Genomic DNA, 22582 nt, shown 5'->3' with positions numbered 1-22582 from the left:
TGGGCAGGAGCTAGAGGAGCCAAGAAGCGGGCATGAAGGCATCCCAACTCCAGGCAGGGAGGCTGGTCCTTCCAGCCACAGGCAGGGAGGGAGCCGAAGGAGAGGGACTCAGAAACAGATCCCAGCTCCCCGCTGCTAGTGTGACCTTGGGTCTCAGGCTCGTTCACCTGTAAAATGGGGCACAGAAATGATGCTTGTAGCTGCTGAGCATGGTGGTACTTTAATCATCGGCCTCCTGGCCTTTCTCAAGGGCCCGGCTGCGCCAATGGGCGTTTTCATCGCTCTGGCCCCACCTCTGCCATCAGTTCAGACACCTGAGTGTCATGCCCCCTGGGGACCAAAAGGCCCTTAAAGTCTAAGGCCCTTAAGGACAGCTGGAGCACTGAGTAAGTCTTATGCCCACTCTCTGTGACCCAGGGCCGTGTGGATGTGAGGCCTCTGAGCATCATCTCTGAGAAGATGAGGGGTGCACCCAGGCCACACCCCACCCCCTACCCCCCGGAGATCCCTTGGAGCCGGGGAGAGTGGTTGAGGGTGGGAGGTGAGCGGGAGGCCGCAGACTGTCCTGCACGCTGGACACCAGCTCTGGCCCCCTTTTCCTCCAGGAATAGATAGGCCAGCCCCAAGGACCGAGCCCGAGAAGAAACGTGATCCATTTTAATGATTTGAGGACCGTCTAGAACAAAAAAAAAGTAGACGGAGGAACCCTCCCTGACGATTCCCCATTCACTCTCTAGTTAATTTATTTGAAGTTTTAATCTAATTATTAACTATTTTAAAGGCTAAGAGGCTTTCTCCGTTGGCGGCAGCAACAATGTCTGCTCGTCTCTGGGGGCAGGCCTCATCCAAGGCCCTGCAAGGACGACAATAGGGCCCGGAGGGAGAGAAAGGGAGAGGGGAGAGGCGGGTGGGGGCGGGGCGGTGGGCAGAGGGGCTTAAGGTTCATTATTGGGCAGACTTACATTTAATAGCAATTTACAACCAAGTTATAAAACCCCTGGAAATGGGGGTTAAGAATGGCCAGGCTGACAGCCCCTGAGCGAAGCCCCTCCAAGCGGCGCCCAGCTAATAAAGACTCGAAAGCCGCTATTGAGACCTGATTGGCATCCGATCGCTGGCTCCATGATAATGAGCTGGGCAGATGGGTGGGAGATTAGCCGCCAACTTTGAACAGCTTTTCTTTGTCACTGTTACAGCTCTCTTGTTAGGCCGCTAATACATTTATTGCTCATTTCACACTGCTCGAGAAAGTGCCCCTTGCTATTCAAAGTCAACCCCGAACCCACCCCCCCGCCCCCATCCCACCATCCCCTTTGACTTCCCTCCCGAGCGGTCACCTTCCTCCTGCCGCCCCAGACCAGACTTCTCAGAATTCACTGGCGCCTCCAACAGCTCGCCGGCTGGAACAGGCATCTCGCCCCAAGCTGGGGTGCAGGGTCGGGGCGTGGGGGTCCGCCTGACAGACGCGGCAGGGGGCCGTGTGTGTGTGTGTGTGTGTGTGTGTGTGTGTGTGTGAGTTCAGCCGCACTTCGGCCAGGCTGCCCCCCCCTCCCCCGCCGCCGGTAACTGGTGGGACAGAAGGTCCTCCGTCGTAAGACAATGGCGGAGCGTGAAATTCAATTAGTTCAGGGCCTGGTTCCAATTTCACAGCCCCTAAATGCAAAAGGGGCAGAGAGAATGGGAAGGGTGGGGGAGCGCGTTTTTATTGCATTTTCCCTTTCATTCTGGGGGGCTTTCTCGCCCCTTCTCCTCCCCAGCAGGCCTCAACCTGCACTGGGCTTCTCAAGGAGTCATTTGGAGTCCATATCTGTCACCTCCATTTAAGGCGTTGCGGGCGGAGGGCAAGGGCTGGGTGGCAGCCACAGACTCCTCCGCTGAGCTCCAACCATGGGCCCCCTGCCCTCTCCTCCCGCCCTAGGGGTCCCCGTGAAGGTGACCAACGTCGGGGATGGCACCACTCACAGCACAGCCTTGGAGCTTTTCCTGTACCTGAATGAAGTCGCGTGAGTGCCTGCTGGGAACCCACCGGCCAGTCCCCGCCTGGACCGCTGTGGCTAGTGGCCCCGGCCCGAGCCTTAGGAGCCGAGGATGACAGGCCCGTGTCCTGCAGTCAGCCCTGGCACCAGCCCCATAGGCGTAGGGCCCTTTGGTTCTGTACGAGAGTCCCGGTGGCCCTGGGCCTTAGAAAGGAACAGCCCCAGAGCATCTTCTGCCCCCGGGGATGGTCCAGTTGAGCCTCCTCAGGTCTCAGCTGGGTGTGAGGCCAGGCTAGAAGGACAGCTGAGCAGTGGAGAAGGCTGGATACCACACCAGGCCCAGGTGGAGGTAACGGAAGTTGCAAACTGAACTCACCGTGTGTCCCAGGCAATCCCTTCCCTCCTTGGGCCTCAGTTGCCCCACCTGTACAATGGGTGGTTGGACAAGTTCACCCGGCTCAAATGTCCTCTGAGTCTTGAATCCTGATGCCCTGCACATGGCCCCCAGTGACCAGATGATTCTTCCCACAGTGGCAAGCATGGCGTGGGCCGCATCGACATCGTGGAAAACCGCTTCATCGGGATGAAGTCTCGGGGTAAGTCTGCTTGCCACCCTTGGGGGCATGGCTTGGCTCCCAGAGGCCCCTGACACCCCCCATCATGTTCCAGCATCGCTACTCCCAGGCTGACTTTGGGCAAGTTCTTTCACCCTGCCAGACAGTTTCCCTTCTGTGAAGTGGGGATGAGGGACCTCTGACCACTGACATCTGATGGCATCAGGAGAAGAGCTGTCCCCGGAGCAGGGAGAGGTGCAGAGGAGAGAGGAGGCGGGCCCAGGGCCCAGAGGTCAGGCACTCCAGTGCGCTGGGCGGCGGGTCAGCCAGGCTTAGAAGCAGGCCACGTAGGGCCGATTTCGTGGTCATTAAGGCGACATTGAGGAGGCCAGCTGGCCTGGCAGGGTGGGAATCTTGCCAGGGGTGGGCACTATGAGCCGGCCGGGGCCTGAGGGCCTGTCTCATGACATGCTCGTTGTTCAGTCGCTCAGTTGTGTCTGGCTCTTTGCAACCCCACGGACTGCAGCACACCAGGTTTCTCCATCCTTCACCATCTCCCAAAGCTTGCTCAAACTCATGTCCACTGAGTTGGTGAGGCCATCCAACCATCTCATCCTCTGTCGCCGCCTTCTCCTCCTGCCTTCAGTCTTTCCCAGCATCAGGGTCTTTTCCAGTGGGTGGATTCTTCACATCAGGTGGCCAAAGTATTGGAGCTTCAGCTTTAGCATCAGTCCTTCCAATGTATATTCAGAGTTGATTTCCTTTAGGACTGGACTTTTTGCATGATGCTGGGGTGGGGCTCTGCCTTGGTGCTGAGTGGCTGCCCAGCCCATATCCATCCACCTCTGGCTGGGCCTGGAAGGAGGTGAGGCTGGTCCCCAAGCAGGTCAGAGCCCATGGTTCCCTCTCAGTCCCTCACTGGGTCGTCTCGACTGCACCCAACCCCCATCCCATTCGAGGAGATCTCATGTCCCGTGTGATGAAGCAATGCTGCGTGCTTCTGACTTCCATGAGGGAGGGGCAAGCCAGCCGTTGAGAGTACCGGTAGTGGGATTAAGGTCCCTTGTGTGAGCAGGTGTTCAGCTCGCTTTGCTAAGGTCAATTTAAAAAGATGACACAACTAAAGAAAACCAGGCCAAGGTCATGGCCCTTTGTCCCTCGGGATGTTTTTCACTGAGACTCTAAAATCCAAAGAGAACTCGTGGCAGATTTCAGGTCAGGGCATTGGTCCTCGAGGCAGGATGCCAGGGCTCTCACGTGGCGTTCAGGCTCACGGCTCCTGGCTGATGACCTTGGACTTGGTAGCTCAGTTTCTCCAGGTGCAGTGTGGCAGGCGTTGGGACAAGAGTTGGATCATTCTGGCTCTGACCTGTTTGAATTTATCTCAAAAGGGGAAGAAGGAAGCAAAGTGGCTTTGCCTCTTGTGTGTGTGTGTTTTCCCTCCTCGACAGGACTATTATTGTGAAAAACAACCTAATTGAAAGTCTCAAGAAGACCTTGTGGAGAACAATATTACTAATTAGCTGCTTCCTTGTACCCTCTCTTACCTTTGTGTCTTACCTATACCAACATCTGATTAAACGCCCCTTTGTCTCACTTTGCCCTTGGGAGGCAGCACAACGCAAATTATCTGAGGCAGACCCCGGAGGGACCTCGTTGAGCCAGAGCCCAGCACCCTTGCTTTACAGGCGGGGAAACCAAGGCTCAAAATCACAGGCATGTTGGTGGTAGGATCAGGACTAATGTCAAGTCCCAGAGAGGCATGGGGTGGAGGGCTAAGGGCTTGAACTCTGCAGTGGGGCAGATCTGGGTTCTGCTGCTGCTGCTGCTAAGTCGCTTCAGTCGTGTCCTACTCTGTGCGACCCCATAGACAGCAGCCCTCCAGGCTCCGCCGTTCCTGGGATGGAGGCAACCCACTGGAGTGGGTTGCCATTTCCTTCTCCAATGCATGAAAATGAAAAATGAAAGTGAAGTCGCTCAGTCATGTCTGACTCTCAGCGACCCCATGAACTGCAGCCTACCAGGCTCCACTGTCCGTGGGATTTTCCAGGCAAGAGTACTGGAGTGGGGTGCCAGTGCCTTCTCCGATCCGGGTTCTAGCCCACGTGTATTAGCAGGCACTGGCCCAGCGGAAGAGCTTCTTGAATGCAGCAGTCCCATAGGGATGCTGAAAGGGTCAAGGCGGCCTTTGCCCTCTGGGAACTGTCCAGTCTGCACCACGATCATGTCCCTTCTCTGTCCAGGGCAGGCATCACTGATTGTGGATGTAGGTCAACAGTGCTGACAGCGGATAGACAGCCTGAGATCACTCTGTGAAATGGCACCCGAGTGGACTGGACTGTTCTGGGAAGACATCCTGAAAGAGGTGGCAGGAGAAAAGACTTTACCTGGTAGAAGAAGGTGGGATAGAAAGGAGCGGGAGCCTTCCAGTATGAGTGGCAGGAGCAGCCCCAAGTGGCCAGTTGGGTGGTAGATTAGGTGTGAGGCTGGCCGGCCTCCTGGAGGCCTGGCAGAGGTGTCAGGGGCCAGACTCGGGCTCCAGACTCGACTGCCTGCCTTGACTCCATCACCCTTCGGAAAGGAACATAGCCTCTTCAGAGAGGCTTCATCCGTGAAATGGGTTGTTGGGCAGATCAAACACCTCTGTGTTGACCTATAGTGGGTGCCATGCCTGGAGGTAGGCTTCCTCCCTGTTCCCCAGAAGTGGGGGTGTCATCACCTTTGAAGACTGGAGCCATGAGGTTAGCGCTCAGTTCCAGCTCCCTTGGCTCCTTACCATCCACCTGAGGAGAAGATTCCCGAAGCATAGTCCTCACTCTGCCCAAGCACTGCGTGTGCACCGTTGAGGGGCTTTCCCTAAAAGCATAGCATTTAGCCTGAGAGTTGCTTGCTGTGTATCCTCAGGCAAGTTGCTTTCCGTCTCTGCAACTCCTACTGGCAAAGGTGGGCACGCTAGAGGATCTCACCTCTCTCTCGGCAAGTTCTACCTTGCCTATTTTCTGACTTGGGAAGTGAGAAAAGAAAGTTGCTTCTTCATTTTAGGGGGAGGTCTTGTTTTTTATTTCTCCACTCCCAATAAGTCACTATGAGAAAGAAAGGGACAATAGACGAGAACGTCGTGGGTTTGCCCACGAGATTTTTATTAGGTCTACGGTCAGGGGAAAAGCTGTTAATTGTCAATTATATGGAGGGCAGAGCAGGAAGGTGCTATTGTTCGTACGTTGGTGTACAAGGGGGAAATGTCATTTGTATTGATTTTATAAAGCTTAGAGTTGAAATTGGTTAAGGGCTTTTTTTTTTTTTTTTTTTTGCCGGGGTGGGGGAGGCTGGGTGGGTAGGAAGTTGGCAGTGCTAATGTGCCAGGTCCGGGGTGGCCAGGTTAGCGGCACTTGGGGCCATGGGGTCAGCGGGCCGGGGGCTGGGGAAGCCGCAGATGGAGTAGCTTTCGCTGTATTGTGGCTGTTCACATCGTCATTATCACATTATCTTTTTAACTCTGGAGGGGGGCTAATTAAGTGAAGTAAATGAAATCAGTGGGGAGGAGCAGGGGGGCGAGGCAGGCAGGAGGGAAGCCGAGAAGGAGCTGGCGCCGGTCCTTCCCTCACCTTCTCCCCCCAGCCCTGCCCCGCGGGTCTCCCTCTGCCGCTTCCCTCGGTGACTTGTCCACCCTCGCCTCCTCACCTGCCTTCTGGTCTCCCCTCCACCCCTCCCTTCCACTCTCTTCCATCTCCCTCCCTCCTCCCACCTCTCTCGCATCCTCCCCTCCTCTCTCACTTCCTCCTTACTCCATCACTTTCTGGTGAAGACAGACTTAAAAGAGTTGCCGCCTGCCTCTCCAGACCTCCCAGAGTCTCCACTCAGAATATTCCAGATTGGAGGGAGACCTGTGAGGCAAAGGTGTTCACATTCCCAGAAGCCCGGAGTGGCCAGCGCCAGAGGCCCACCCTGATTCCCAGGGTGGGGCCCGCGGGGCACTGGGAGCATAGAGGAAGGCTAGCAACCCACCAGGACCTGCCTCCCCATCACCATGGCAACCTCCTCCCTCCTTGGCCATGGGATCTAAGCGGGGAGCTCTTGGGCTCCAGCCCGGCTCCCCTCCCCCGGCCTTTCCGAATCCCTTCCTCTGGACACTGCTTACCCAAAGGACCAGAGGCGGTGGTCCAGGTGTCTTAACCTCCACCTCTCCCCTCCCACCCCCCCACACCCGACCCCCCGGCCGAGTTGGCCGATCCCACTCAATTCTGCCAAATTGCTCAATTTCTGGGCTAACCTGGCAGCCTCAGGAAAATAGATGAGAAAAATTTAAGCGGCCGCAGCTGTTTTGGTTCCCACCTCTTCCTCCTCGGTCCACTCTCCCCCCACCCCGGCCGCCCCCCAGCTCCTCGCCCTTCTTCCCCACCCGCTCCTCGGCAGTAATTATGGTGTGATTGAAGCCGCTCCGCAGAGAACTGCTGACATCTCTGTCTTTTTCCTGTAAACACGGGGAGATGAAAATAGACACTTGAATCCGCTGTGCGTGTCACTCGGAAGATATCTGTTGTCTCTTCCCCAGCGACACCGAGACTCAGCTGTCATTTCCTCCTTTTTGCACAGTGGTTTGTATGCCGACTGTCAAAAGCCCCAAATCCATAGTCTTTAAGCATCAGGATTCTGTCACTGGTTTTTTTTTTTTTTTAAGTCATTTTTTTCCCCAGAAGAAATACACAGAAATCATCTGTACCCCCTACCCCTGTGGAGAGGAGAAGGAAAGCTTTAAGATGCACACACACACACACACACACACTCACGACAGCAGCAACCTGAAAACAAGCTTTTTGATCAGTCACAATTAACTTTAACACCTTCTAAGGCAAGGAACGGGAATATTAATTGTGCTGGTGTGTTTCACGGCTGTGGCTTCTCTTCTTGCCTACGACTCCTCCCACAGCACCCTCGGAGGGCTGACGGTCGTGTGGCTGGTCCTGAGGGCTCAGCGATGGGTGACAGTCCACTAGACACTCTCCATTCTTTTACTGGGGACAGCTCTGATGGGGCAGTGTGGGGGTGGTGCTGGGGGACAGGGGCTTCCCAGGTGACTCAGTGGTAAAGAACTTGCCTGCCAATGCAGGAGATGCGGGTTCAATCCCTGGGCTGGGAAGACCCCCCTCCCCCGAGAAGGAAACGGCAACCCACTCCAGTATTCTTGCCTGGAGAATCCCATGGACAGAGGAGCCTGGCGTGCTGCAGTCCATGGGGCCGCCAAGAGTCAGACACGACTGAGCGCCTGAGCGACTGTCCCCAGAAGGCGCCGGCCCCAACGCCTGCGCTGAGTTCTCGTCCACTTTTCACAGGCGTCCTGAGTCCAGTGTCCCCGGCCTCATGCTGTCGTTTTCTCAGCCACGCACCTGTCTCCCACCTCGTCAGCCCCTCTAAGCTCCTTCGGGATTGTGTCTCTGAGGTAGTCTGTGGACGTGGATGACAGAGCCGGTGTGAACTGTGTTTATGAGAGTCATGATGAGGGGTCGAGGGGGCCCGAGGCACTCCCCGGGGAGTCAAGGACTTGGGCCTGCTGCGTGAACTGGGGGATACTGGTGTTTTCCTACTGGGGAAACAGTTGTGTTTACCCCCACAGCTGATTCAGGGCAGCAGAAGTGGCCCAAGAGCTCCGGGCACACAAGTGAAACAGGACCGGCGTGTCCTAGCAACGCCTTGCCTCTCTGCGCATGTCCCTGAACCCCAGGATGTGGCGGGTTTGCAGATAAGAGACTCGCTTCCCTATAGAGAGGCTCTTTTCCACTCTGGAGCACCTCAGAGCCTTGGGAACACTCTTCCTTGGCCACAACAGCTCAGACTTGGGTGTCCCCTTCATGCTTGGTGAGCACTGGATCACTTTGCAAAAGGCCCTAAAAGGCAACCAAGAGCAGAGATGGAAAACTCAGAGGCAGGTCTCAGTCTCCCCATCTGCGAAATGGGTGCATTGGGCCAAATCAGGATTTTTAAGGACTGCTTGTAGAGTCCAGGGTTTGCAGGGGGACCTCTGCTCCCCACAGCTGGACCTCATCTTTGATTGTATATGTTGAGCTTCTACCTAAGGCTGTTTGAATGCTGGGTTTGCGGCTGAATTAGGAAAATACAGGCCATCCTTAAGGACCCTGACATTTATGTGGATTCCCAGACTTAGATTAAAGACTAGAGAAGTTCTCAGAGAAGAAAATTTCTGGCTACTTACATCAGACACAACCTTGTTCATGTTCCCTATGGACTTCAGAGTTTAAACAGTCTCCTCCATTCTGGTTTTGTTTTTTTTTTTAAGCATTTTTAAATTGTGGTAAAATATACAAAACATTGGAAAAAATCCTGATGCTTCGAAAGACTGAAGGCAAAAGAAGGGGGCAGCAAAGGATGAGATGGTTAGATAGCATCACTGACTCCATGAACATGAATTTGAGCAAACTCTAGGAGATGGTGAAGGACAGGGAAGTCCAGCAGGCTGCGGTCCATGGGTTTGCGAAGAGTTGGATATGACTTAGCAACTGAACAACAACAAATACAAAACATACAGCTTGCCAGTTAAACTGTTTGAGTGTCCTGTTCAGTGGCGTCAAGGACACCATTCGTGTTGTGTAGGCACCAGCCTGCATCTCCAGAATGCTTTCGTCTACTCAAAGCGAGGCCCCAGTAAACACCAACTCCCCTCTCCCCCTCCCCCGCCCCTGGCACCCAGCATTCTACTTGGTTTCTATGAGCTGGACTCTTAGGAACCTCACGTGAGCAGGATGACACAGTGCCTGTCTCTTGGTGATTTGTCTCTGGTTGAGTTCACTGCACATCCTGTCCTCGCGTGTATCAGGACTTCCTTTTAAGGCTGAATATTTCACTGTGGAAATATCTCTTTCTGTTTATCCATCCTTCTATTGTTGGGCATTCGGATTGCTTCCACCTTTTGGCTCTTGTGCACAATGCTGCCGTGAACTTGGGCGTATGAATCCCTTCTGTGGAAAGATGACCACGTAAATTTTCAGGAAAACCAAAAATCTGTCCCTTTAACGCCATAACACTATTTGGTGGGAAGAAAGGGACTTTTGGGAGTGGTGTTCATCGGGGAGGGTTATGACTGCTTTATCAGGACAGCAGACACAAGGCAGGTTTATCCAAGGTGCTCACCCAAACTTGACTCATGGGGCTACACTGCCAGGATTGCCGGTGCCAATTCTGCCTCTTGGTGCCTCAGTGTCCCCAAACCTAGGATGGCGCCCACTCATCAGATCTCCCTCCCAGGGCCAGGCGCCCCCTTGTCACTTGGAGGCAGTGTGGTCCAAGCAGGTTGTTTAGCAAATGCAGGATTCGGGCCAGAGATGATGGGGAGAGCACTGATCAAGACTCTTCCCGTGACCTTCCGGGTCTGATCTCATCACCTGCTGGTCCACAGGGCAGCAGACAGCACCACTCAGGGACCGCTCCCAGCTCCACTTCAGCTACGTCCCTCCCCGCTTTTAGGCTCAGTTTCCCCCTCGGTACAGTGAGGTCAGCCCCGAGCTGACCAAGGTGGTGAGGATTTCTCAGCAGAGATGAGGCTGCAGGGGAGCCACCAGCCGAAACTGGCATGTGTATGCACACGTGTCCACGCGTGTGCATGTATGTGAACAGCCGTCCCCTCCCCTGGCTCCCTAGGGGAAGGCAGGAAGGGCCGTTCAGGGCCCTGGGCTCCAGCAGAATCGGTTTAATTACAGGTTTTCAGCTGCGGGCCGGTGGGCATGAGTTGGGGAGGAGGGGGGATCGGCTCTGAAACCCTGTCATTTTCCAGCATCTGAGGGCCTCTGCAAAGGGGGGCATCTAGACATTTTCTCCGCAAGCCGCAGAGTGGACTGTCGTGGCCCCAGCGTGAACATAATGGCAGATGCATTTTGCAGCAAGCTGGGAGTGAATGGGTCCGACCGGCTTGTCTCCTGTCAGACGAGTCATTATTATTATTATTTTTTTTTGTCATTGGCTGACAGTTTGGGTTTCATGCGTTTCTCTCTTTTTTTCTTCTCTTCCCCCTGCCTGGAAAAATGGCTAGGTATCTACGAGACCCCAGCGGGGACGATCCTTTACCACGCTCATTTAGATATCGAGGCCTTCACCATGGACCGGGAAGTGCGCAAAATCAAGCAAGGCCTGGGCTTGAAATTCGCCGAGCTGGTCTACACGGGTGCGTAGACCCTGCAGCTGGCTCCCTCCCCTCCGTGACCCGGGGGCACCCTCGTCCTCCAGTCTCAGCTCACCCACTGCCACCTGCGCGAGAGCCTGGAAGATGCAGGTTGAAGGGGCTGGAGAGTGGGCAGGAGACAAGGAGCGAGGAGGGGCCTGTGGGACTGCCTGGCTCATGAGGTCTTTCCCCGGGGCATCTTGCAGCTCTGCTGCCTGCAACCCATGGGACTGCAGAGCGGGCCAGGGCAGCATCCTGCCAAGTTTCATCCAGCATGTGCCGGGTGCCTGCCACCATGTGGGGACTGAGCCGTCCCGGAGGGCCCCCTCCCCCAAGTTCCTAAGAGAACTGCGGCCAGAAACCAAGGCTCCGGGCAAACGGAACTTATAGAGCATTACCCAACTGAAAGTGGCCGAGTTGGGCTGGACCTCAGGTGAGCCTGTCTCCAGGCAGAACCCCTCAAGCCACTCCTTGAACTGCCTAATATTGACCAAGAATAGGGCCTGAGCACTACATGGGCCAGATCCCCACTGGGAAGCCACCAGGGCCACACGTACCCATTTCACAGGTGAGGAGACTGAGTTTCCATGCCTCACCTGCCATCTGACCAGGCCTCCTGACTCCAGATCCATCCCAGACGTTGTAAAAGGAGTGAGCAGATCCAACCTGTTGCCTGTTTTTGTTCAGCCCATAAGCTAAGACCAGTTTTTACATTTTTCAATGGTTAGGAAAAAAATTTTTTTAAGTAATACCTATTTCATGTAATATGAAAATCATAGGAAATTCAAATTTCAGCATCCATAAATAGTTTTTTGGAGAAGGAAATGGCCCACCCATTCCAGTATTCTTGCCTTGAAGATCCCATGGACAGAGGAGCCTGGCAGGCTATGATCTATGGGATCACAAGAGTCAGACATGACTTCACAACTAAACACCAACAAATAGTTTTTTTGGCACCTCCTTGCTCATTTGTGTCCATGTTGTTGAGCACTTTGGAACTACTCTGGCATAGCTGAGTAGTAGCTAGAGAAGCTAGCCTAAAATAGAGCCTGAAATATTTACTATCTGGCCCTTTCTAGAAAGGGCTGACCCTATTCTATAACATTCACATCTCCCTAATTTGAGAAATCATGTCATAACAGACCCTCTCAGCTGTTGGGAGGATGGACTGCCGTTCTCTGAGAGCCTGGATGTCAGAAGGACCCTAGGAAAGTTAATATTCTTAGTAACTGCCTGGTATAAGTCTCACCTCTTCTGCTGGTCCCCCACTTGGAAGTTTCGCTTCCTCTGAAACCTTGGAATAGCTATAACTCATCTCGGGGTTTCAGGGCGACACGGTGGTTATTGGCTGGCATTATTTTTCCCTCCCATTGTTCCCAGCAGCTTTGAAACCCCAGGGCCCCCCCTCTTCCCAGGTACAGACAGGTGTTTAAATACCATTGTCTCCTGCGGACTCTCGTGCTCAGTGGGGTTTCCACGCTGAAAGGTGGATTTTGGTTACAAAGTGGGAGAGTCATTAAGCTATGGCAGGCTGTGATGGGGGACAGCACCTGGCCAAGGCTGCTTCTGGGGCGTCCATGGGAGCTGAGCGGAGACCAGGCTGCCAGGCTCCCCATGCAAGATCGGCTGCCGCCTCTTGCTGCCTGGCCCTGAACCGGGTATTACCTAATCTTAGCTGCACAGTGGTGAGATGAAAATGCTCGTCCAAGGTTTCAGAGCCGCTGAGCCGTGGCTTGGAGCCCAGGACAAGCTGGCTTCAGAGGCCAAGTTCTCGGCCACTTCAGCAGATGCCAGGGGATGGAAGGTGGGCTGAGCCCATTTGTGAGGGATGACCAACGGGCACTGGCGTGTCTGGGGCACAAGTTGGCCCTTAGCTGAGGGGCTGGTGCCTCAGCACCAGGCTGCCTGTGTTGAGTCCTTGCTGTCACCCACTGAGCCCCCTAAATCCCCAAAGGTTACAGTGATTAGGTTCAAAGGAAATGAAATCTCAGAGTGGAGGCTCCTCTCAGGTAGTTGTTATTAAGTTCAGCCAGGTGCCTCTGATGTCCAGGCCCCAACAGATGTCAAGGTTGGCCTCCGGCAGCAGCCTGTTTCCTCAACAGCTCCGAGGGGCTGTGTGATAGGATTTCTCACATTAGGGATGCATAAATGTTAGAGAGTGGGGTTTAGCTTCAGCACATTCCTTAAGCCCCCTGTGCCTCGGTTTCTTCCTCTGAAGAGTGGAGATGAGGCTGCTTGTCTTACAGTGAGGACTCAATACATAGGTGAGTGGTAAAGAACCCGCCTGCCAATGCCAGAGATACAAGAGACACAGGTTTGATCCCTGGGTCGGGAAGATCCCCTGGAGAAGGAAATGGCAACCCACTCCAATATTCTTGCCTGGAGAATCCCATGGACAGAGAATCCTGGTGAACTACAGTCCATAGGGTTGCAAAAAGTCAGACACGACTGAAGCAACTTAGCACAAATGCATTGCATAGATATTTGCAAAGCCTCTAGGAGAGTGCCTGACCTGGTCTCCAAATGTGAACGCAGAACAGGGCTTTGCCTCTGGCTGGGTAGATTTGAGTCTGTCTCCTCCCTCAGTCTCAGTTTCCTCTCCTGTAAGATAAAGGGCACTGGGCCAGATCCCTTCTTGTTCTGTCTAGCCCCCCCTGCAGATCGATCATTCTGCTGTGGCACTTGGCTTCCTTGGAGCCACTGTGGTCTCAGGGCCTGGGGAGACTGAGGCCCAAGAAAGCCCTTCTGTCTCGGGGCCACTCCCAGCTGCCCCAGCTTCTGTGACCACTGTCTTTCCCTACTCTCATGCCATTCTCAAATTTCCTAATGTGGCTGTATGAAGTTTTCACAGGCACCCTCCCTCCAGGACCAGACATGGGCCTCACCCTGCAGGGTCATCCTGGCAGGACCCCAGCTTCAGGGCCCCTCTCATTTAGGGGGTTAGCTCACCTCTCCCCTCACCTCAGTTTCTTCAACAGTAAAATGGGTATAATACACAGAGGATTGTCATCCTAATTAATACAGAGTTTGGCTCAGCCCCGCCCACCATGCACCCCCAGCCTAGGACACTCAGGGTCTCCCCAGGGCAGTGCTTAGGGCTCACTGTCCCCCCACCCCAGGTTGGGTCTGCTGGGAAGAGAAAGCTGAGTGCAAGGCCCCCGTGGAGGCAGCTGGGAGACCTGAGATAAAAGCCCAGGAGCTCCTACTGGGTTCTCTGCCCCCTTCTCTGGCTACATCACCGCCTCTCTTCCAGCCTGTGAACCTAATGGGCTAATTACCCTGACTTAGAAAGGTGGCCGAGCCACTGGGGCATGGGGTGGGGAGGGGTGTATGGCCCTCAGTGTCCCCTCCCACGGGAGTCTGGGCTAGAGGCAGGAGCACTCCGGATCTCTCTGTGTGCGTTTGGAAAGGTTCTCTCCTTCTCGGGGTGTCTGTCGCCCTGGATACAGTGAGGACCGGCAGGCCACATTCAGATCTCAAAAGCAGAAGCGCCCGCTGAATCCACACAGCCCCTAGAGAGTGGTGGGTAGCACCTCACTGTGCAAACGAGGAGACCAAGGCACAGAGGCTGCGCGGCCTGTCAAGGTGGAGCTGGAGGTGAGCGTAGGAGAGTGAGGACCCAACCCCTTCTCTCCCTGCCAGGCCATCCCCAATGTCTGCGGGAGGGCCTGCTCCTCATTCCCACAGAGAGCCTCAGCAGGTGCCCCCGGAGGCCTTAGTCTCCGACAATAGCCACAGACCTGGGGCTGACCTGACCCTTTATCAGGGCAGGAGATCACACACCATCTGGCCCCACAGCTGCCCAGGTGGGCTCACCTTTCCAGCTCTGTTTCAGAGAAATCCTACCCCTCACCCTGTCCCACCCCCAACCCCGATCACAGCCCCCCTGCCCTCGGCAGAGACTGAGAGGAGCCGCTGTCCAGACCCTGGGAAGAGGGGACTGAACACACAGCCCTCCCCGGCCTGAGGCATTCAGGGCGGGAGGGGTGGGGTGCAATGCATTTCTCAGGCACCTCAGTGTGCTTTAGATGCAGACGGCAAAGCTGCAAGACAATCATACAAGGCAGAGTTGTTAGAACTCGGGCCCACTGAGGTCAGGTCCAGCCCCCACCACTACAGCCTGTGTGACTGGGGAAAAGTCTCAAATTCCCTGAGCTTAACTTCCTCGCACAGGAAAGAGAGAGGCTAAGAGAAATGTTTGTCCCAAGACTCTTTGGGAGGATTCAAAGAGCTAGTCCAGGAACTTCCTTAGTGGTCCAGTGGTTGAGACTCCAGGCTTCCAATGCAGGGGCCATGGGTTAGATCCCTGGTTAAAGACAGGGCACTTTTTTCAAAGGGCTCTGCCTGGCTGTTGGCCCAGTATTCACAGCAGTCCTGAGTCCGTGGCCTCCACACAGTAAGCCTGCTGGCCCTGGGAGTGGGGGAAGGAAGGGTCATTCCCACTTGGCAGATGGGGGAACAGGCGCAGGGAGGTGAAGGCCCCACACACCTAGTCTTGCTGACCCCAAACCCACCACCCAACTGGGCACCCCCATCACTCAGTGACATGTATCTGAGTCCTACTTGAGGTCTTCTGCCTAATTTATCAGTCTGCTACCCTGATAAGACTGAGCCCCCATGGGCAAAAGATGGGGGTCCCTTTACCACTGTCTCCCCAGCACCTGACCTCCAGAGCTCCCTGAATATCTGTGGCGTGAAGCAGTAGGTTAAAACCCCTCCTCCTGACCTTTGAGAGGTGACTGCATTGTAGCAGGGGTTGGGAGAGAACCCTACGAAGTCACAGGACTGGGCAGGTGGGCTTGCTCCTCCGTGTGGTCATTTACAAGTGCACATTGAGCCGGGACTCCGCATTGAACAGCATAAACACGGGACTGCCTCCCTCCCAGGCTCACGTCTGCCATGACGGGGCGAGGTTGGGGGGGGCGTGCCCCGTGTGGACCCCAGTTCCCGCCACATCCTGGCCTGGGGCAGACAACACAGCGGGCCTCACTAGCACCCTTGTGTCTCCCTCCATGCAGGCTTCTGGCACAGCCCCGAGTGTGAGTTTGTCCGCCACTGCATCGCCAAGTCCCAGGAGCGCGTGGAAGGGAAAGTGCACGTGTCCGTCCTCAAGGGCCAGGTGTACATCCTCGGCCGGGAGTCCCCACTGTCCCTCTACAACGAGGAGCTCGTGAGGTGGGTGCCCCGCACCCCTGCCCCCAGCTGGGCACAGACCCGCAGGTCCAGCATCTCCTCTCACTGTCTTTCTCAGCAAGGATGCTCCCAAGCGCGTGCAAGGCGTGGAGGAGACAGTCCCAAAGAGCAGCCACACCACCTCTGTCCTCATGGAACTTACAGGCTAGGTGGGGAGAAAGCCCCAGTCAGAGGATCACCCGAGGGTAGGATTAGGGAAGGTGGTGCTGGACCACCCAGAGATATAGGATACTTGGGCTGGGTATAATAACGGGGGTGGGGAGACGCGTCCCTGCAGAAGAAGTCCTCTCTGAGCTGGTCTCCGAAAGAAAGGACTGTACCAGGGGGAGAGGCAGGGCGGGAGCATTTCCAGAGAGACTGTCCTGTGCAGAGAGTCCAAGTCATGGAAGAACCCGGAGCATCCCTGGCACAATAAGAACTCCAGGGTGGGAGGGCCCTGGAGCCAGATTGTAAAGGACGGACACATCAGACCTGTGGCTTTGGTCCTGTCTGGCTGCTCTGGATTGAAGTGAGGTGGGAGCTGGCAAGGGTGGACAGCAGGCCTCCCAGTGGGACATGCTGGAGGCTTGGACCAGTCTGCTGGATCTGGGAATAGAGTTAAGCAGATGGATTTGGCAGATATTTAGGAGGTGGAATTAAAAGGGCTTGGATGGGGAGAGAGATGGAAAAGTTCAGAACCACCCCGGGCTTTCCAGCATGAGCCACTGGGTAGACTTTGATGGCAACGACTGGGTTGAGAGAATGGGAGAAAATCACGCGTTTGGATCTGGACATCTTGAGGGTTAGTTTTCTCTGAGATTTGGGCCAGGAGGACTATAGTTGGCGGTTGGACACACAGGGCTAGAGTTAATGAGAAGCATAGGCTGAAGGCGTTGGGTGGTGAGGCCAAGAGGAGACTGCCAAGGGGAGCGACAGAGTTGGGTGAGAGGGAGCCAGGAGGGAACCTTGGAGAGCTGCCTCCCCGATGGGTCAGGGTGAGGGAGCTGAATGGCTGCGGGAGAGGTTGAGGAGCCCTGGCAGGCTGGGTCTTTGGTGAAAGTGTGAAAGGGTTAGTCGCTGAGTCTCTTTTGTGACCCCATGAACTGTAGCCCAATAGGCTCCTCTGTCCATGGAATTCTCCAGGCCACAATACTGGAGTGGGTTGCCATTCTTTTCTCCAGGGGATCTTCCTGACCCAGGGATCGAACCTGGGTCTCCCACATTGCAGGCAGATTCTTTAGCAGGTGCCTATTAGCTGTACCTGTGTTTGCATCTTGAATGAGAGACTGGCCTTGACCATGAAGCCAAGTGGCCCCTTTGGAGGTCACCTGTTCAAACAAGAGGTGGGGACAGGCAACCCCACCTGACGCAAGTCCCAGGCCCTGCGTGGCCCCTCCCGGAAGGCAGTCGGGAATTAAAGTACGAGTTTTGTTTGGCAGTCAATATTATTTTCCTCTCTCTGTTCTCTTTGCCATGTTGCACTTCCCCCCCACCCTTCAATCTTTCTAAACACTTTATAAGCCATAAATATAACCGAATCAGTTTAGATCAGTCGGGGTAAATGTCAAATTATCTTCTCTCTTTCTCTCTCTGGCTCTTTCTTCCCTCCCCCTCCAAATCTACAGCCTCTAATAATCTGTCCAACCCTTCATTAAGCCTTACAGTCTCACTCGGGGAGATTAAATGAATAAAGTAAAAAGGGAAAGGGGAAAAAAAGAGAGAAAAGCAGGAGCATTTATTCTCACTGTGTCTCCGACCATTTCCCTTTTCTTTCTGATTTCTACATCGCTGACTTGAAAGCCCTTGAGTGACAGCGTCACAGGGACCGGCGAGGAAGCCCCTAGAGGTAGCAGAACTGGAAATGCCGCGGCGCAGTAGGTAGAAAGTAACGTAATTACAGAGCAGGTCAGAGCCACTCGAATGAACAAAAATAAAAGCACAGAGGTTTTCTGTAGACCGTCAGGGGAGGTAAAAAAAAAAAAAATCATTGTAAACTCTTTTTTCCACAGTGCACCCCCCCACCACCACACCACCCAAACTACAGTTTTTTAAGAGAGGTTTTTCAGTTCCCAAGAAACACCTCTGGGACTCTTAGGCAGTCTGGTGGGACAAGTTTGTCCCAGAGGTGGGCTTCTCTTTGGCAGGGCTGCCGGGGTGGTCTGAAGGGCCAGTCTGGGGGAAGAGGGTGGGAGAGTTTGTTTTGACTCATGAGAGATGGCTGGCCGGCCAGGGAGGAGGGGAACAGGTTTGGCCCTGCTTTCTCCCTGGGCTGAATACAGGGACCCTTCCAAAGGGGACAAGGTGACTTGGAGAGCAGGAGTGAGGCCAGGTGTCCGCAGTCTGTTTGATGGTTGGTGGGGGCTGGGGCTGGGTAGCTCAGGGAGGGCTTGTGTTAAGCTTTATCACCGCAGCAACATCTGTAAAATCCATTCGAGGAGGCCGATGCTTTAGTTTGGTCCAGGCTCTCCCCTGCCCAGGGAAGGGTCCCAAGCCACAGCCCCCTAGAAGCCTGGTATCTTTTCCGCTTACCAGGAGCCTGCTAATCGGCTCCTGGTGACTTCAGCCACCTGAGCCCTGGAGGAGCCGACAGAGGTGAAAAGGAGGGAGCGTGGGAGTGCCAGCTTCAAGGTTCCGTGAAGGTCAGGGTAAGGGCGTGGTGGGGGGAGGCCCAGAGCCCGCGTCCCGACAAGCCACAGGGCAGCCAGGCGCAGAGACTCCAGTTTATAATGATTTTTTTTTTTAAACCTCCCCTGACAGTCTACAAGCCCACAGTACAAGCCCACAGTCCACAAAGAGCCAGTCAAAGGCACAGCCTCGGGGTCTGGGAAAAAGAACAGCAGATCCCCTTAGCTCCCCCCACCCCGCAAACCGCCCCCCCACATCTTACCTCTCTGGAGAAGGATTCTGAGGGGGCAGGCCACCTCCGTGTCAGTGAGAACCTTGAGACCGCTTTATCCTGAGGCTAGGGTTCTGCAGACATGAAGACAAGGGGCTAATTCAGGGCAGGATGCAACAGGGGCCCCGTGAGAAACGGGAGGGACTCCTTCCCCTGGAGGGATTCGGAGGGTGGCCTGGTGGAGTCAGATCTGAGGCCACAACACTCTGAACTTGTCCTCAAAGAGTGGATCACAGTCAATAAATAAATTATCGAGGGCAGGTGGGTGATTGATTGCTTATGTCTGCACCCGCCGCCCCTCCACGTGGGAGCTGCTCCCGCCTGGTCCTTGTTTCCTCAGCGTCTGGCCCGGTGCCTGGCGGGTAGTAGGTGCTTAATAAATACCTGAGTAAATGAACAGGTGAATGAATGATGGTAGTGGCACTGAGTGCTTACCAGATGCCAGCTACATCATTTTATGTGGAGCTAGTGACAATGCTAGAGGGGCTTCCCTGCTGGCTCAGCAGGAAAGAATCTGCCTGCAATGCTGGAGACGTGGGGTTCGATCCTTGGGTCGGGAAGATAACCTGGAGGAGAAATGGCAACCCACTCCAGTATTCTTGCCTGGGAAGTCCCATGGATCGAGGAGCCTGGCAGGCTACAATGGGGTCGAAAGAGTCGGACACGACTGAGCGACTAGACAACGACGACGACAAATGGTAACGATGAAGGTCCCATTTCACAAACGAAAGACTGGAGCTCAAAGAGCAAAAACATTTGCCCTAATGTCTGTGCTGGGGGTGGAGCCAGGATACCCAACCAGGTGACCGGATCCGAATGACTGTGGCTGGGAAGGGTTCCGGAGGGCAGCCAAGCGAGAACAATCAAAAGAGGAAGGCTGTTGAAGCTGTAAGCTGGAAACTGTATATGTGGAGGAGAAAAATCTGTTCTGTTGAGGGCAATGGGCATTGACGCCCAGGTTTGAAGATGGATTAGACTCGGTCTCACTCGCTGGGCAGACAAGGTCAAAAAGGCTTCGTGGACAAATCCTGAAGGCTGGGGCCTCCCTGCAGCTCGCAGGACACCGTCACGCATGTCGGAGGCTGTTTGGTGCGTAACCTCAGCCTCCCAGGCCTTCAGACCGCTGGACATCGGCGGCTCCTCCCGGACACCCTGAGGGCAGAGGTGGCTCCAACGCGTGTCCTGAGGGTACAGGTGCAGTGCTCTGGTTGGTGGCAGGAGTTCAACCCGGCTGGCACTGGCAGGGCCGGGACCCAGCGTGCCCATCTGCATGGCAGGGTGGTGGCTCCCTGCTCTCCAGCCCCGGCACAGGGGAGGGCTCCCCGAACCGGAAGGAAAACAGGGAAGAGCCAGAGTGCAGGGAGGGTTGGATGCACACGGGGAATACCTGGGTGTCTGTGAGGCTGGGGTCCCCCGGGTGCTGACGAGCTCCCTCTCTTGTGCAGCATGAACGTGCAGGGAGACTACGAGCCGGTTGATGCCACTGGTTTCATCAACATCAACTCCCTCAGGTGAGAAGCCCCGGCCCCCGATGGGCCCTCAAACCCTCCAGGGGTGGGGAGCCAGCTCTGCAGGGACCTCGGTGTTCCGACCACTGCTGTGCCCGAGACAAGCCCCACCTTCCTGTCCCTCGACCACAGCATCCGCAGTGCCTGCTCTGGACCCAGCCTCTGCAGGACCGGAAGGCACACTTATTGATAGCCAAGGGCCACAGAGCCCCGGGCACTTGAGTTCCGGGTTTCTGAGTTGCCTCTGACACTCACTCCCATCCTCTCCAACCACAAGGACTCCGCCGGGAGCCCCCTGCCTGAACAGCTTAGCAAGGGAGATGGCCAAGAGGTAGAAAGGAGCCACAGAAGGGCACCAGCTCCTGCCTTGTCATCCCCATGCAGATCTAACTGGAGACACGGATCTCCACGGCCCAGGGTGCGTGATACACACCAACTGAGGCCACTCAGACCTGGGTTCGAGTCCTGGTTCTGCAGTTTGGGTTCACACCCCTTCCGAACCTCTGGAAATCACTAGTAGGGGTGTTAACCATGCCTGCCTCATAGGTGTGATGGAAGTTCGATTCCAGGCCGTGGAAATCAAGCACGCTGCCCAGACCCTGGTGCCCAGGAAGGGCACGGTGCCTGGCAACCGGTCTATCAGGCTCTGGGTTCTTAATCACTAGCTTCCTTCTCCTGGGGGCACGGGGTCAAAAAGAAGGCATGAGTCTCTTTCCTTTCCCTGATAACGTGCCCTCAGCACAGACCCACTTTCTCCCAGAGCCAGCCTCCCGTCCCTGGAGCCAAGACTGGGAGAGACATCGAATCCAGGCGGGCCGTCACCTCCACCTCCCCGCCTCCTTCACCCTGTGTTTCATGACTCTAACCCTTTTAAATGGCTCCAAACACACTGGGTTTTCATAATGGCCTCTTCACTTCTCCCATCGCCAGTTAAACGCTTTGTCTGCAACAATGACAAGCAATGTTTTCCCCCTAAGATAAATTAATTACATTATCCTGATTGGAGGGCAGGAGGGGCCAGGGCAGGAGAAGACAGAGGGAGAATAAAGAGACAGCTTCACACACGTCTTAACAAACAGCTGCCCCCCGCCACCCCAGCTCTGCCTGAATTAATTGAACTGAGTGCATGTTGTTATTGTTAATTTACATTTTTCTTTGTTTTGAATCTGGTTTACAGGCTGAAGGAATATCATCGCCTCCAGAACAAGGTCACCGCCAAATAGACCAGCTGACAATGCAGAGCTGGGCCGCCTCACTTTACCCATCTCCCAAGTGTAGCTGCTAATTGTTGTGATAATTTGTGATTGTGACTTGTTCTCTGGGTCTGGCAGCGTAGTGGGGGTGCCAGGCCGCAGCTTTGTTCCAATAGTCCCCTGTAGCCTGCAGAAGTGGTCCACAGACAGAAGGATGGGGTGGGGAGCGGGGGGCGGGGGGGCTGCCCTGAGGAGAATTTAAAAAAAAATTATATATTAGTCTTTTGTTTCTTTATTTCTGCAGAGAGAGGGGTAAGAGTGTGTGTGTGTGTGTGTGTGTGTGTGTGTGTGTGTGTGTGTGGCAGATCATGCTTTTCTTAGACCAACCTTTGTGTTTTTCGACTAAAGTGCTGCCGAAGGCCACGTTTTGCCAGAGAACCCATTTACCTGGAAGAACTGACCCCTCTCTTTAGCAAAAACCATGGAATCCAGAAGAGACCACCCTGGTCAGACTCTAGCCCAGCAGCCTGGCAATTTGTTAGCAACTGTGGCCCTGTGGCACATGCCAGGGAAACCCAGGAGAGCTTAAGTGACAAAGTTGGGGGCAGTCCAGCCCACAGCCAACAACGGACTCCGGGGAATGGTGGCCACGACTGACCACAGCAGGTTCCCCCCATCATGGCTGGGTGGCCTTGAGTAGTCTACGTCATGGAGGAGGAAGAACTTGAGTAAGAAGAAAAGCTTGAGCAGAGAGGACAGCTGCAGTTTGGGGGTGGGGTTGGGGGCAGATGGTCCATCTAGCCTACAAGGTTCCCTCCATCCTTCGTCCCCAAACCAGGAACCCAAAGCCGCCATGTTTGTACTGGACTCCACCCACCTTAATCAGATTTGATTGGACCATGGCTGGACACCTGACTAGAGCTGAGCCAATCAGAACCCCAGTCCCAGGGATCGAGCCTGGGGAAATGGCCAGTGGGATGCCCTGTGCCTGGACCAGAGAAAGGGAAAAGGAAGCAAGAGGGAAGTGAGCGGAAGTGTGAATCTCTGGTTTAGAACCCCAGATACCACGATACTCTGGCAGGTATTGTGGGAGCTGGTGGCATTTCTTAACTTGGA

At 54.9% G+C, this 22582-nt stretch overlaps 1 protein-coding gene across 1 annotated transcript in view; it reads left to right on the top strand.

The window, feature by feature from the left end:
- ASS1 (argininosuccinate synthase 1) overlaps window positions 1-21683 on the top strand; it is a 51301-nt gene extending 29618 nt beyond the window's left edge. Inside the window, exons 10-15 of the mRNA XM_068977893.1 lie at window positions 1919-2003; window positions 2508-2572; window positions 10569-10700; window positions 15716-15872; window positions 20211-20276; window positions 21451-21683. Of these exons, the coding sequence (XP_068833994.1) occupies window positions 1919-2003; window positions 2508-2572; window positions 10569-10700; window positions 15716-15872; window positions 20211-20276; window positions 21451-21496 (551 nt within the window). The 3' untranslated portion in view covers window positions 21497-21683. The remainder of the gene's footprint in view (window positions 1-1918; window positions 2004-2507; window positions 2573-10568; window positions 10701-15715; window positions 15873-20210; window positions 20277-21450) is intronic.
- Window positions 21684-22582: the final 899 nt, after the last annotated feature.

This window comes from Capricornis sumatraensis, chromosome 1 (genome assembly GCF_032405125.1).
Source record: "Capricornis sumatraensis isolate serow.1 chromosome 1, serow.2, whole genome shotgun sequence".
In the NCBI taxonomy this organism is placed as follows: domain Eukaryota; kingdom Metazoa; phylum Chordata; class Mammalia; order Artiodactyla; family Bovidae; genus Capricornis; species Capricornis sumatraensis.
The sequence above is the reverse complement of the archived record's forward strand: the minus strand, read 5'-3'. Positions and strand labels throughout refer to the sequence as shown.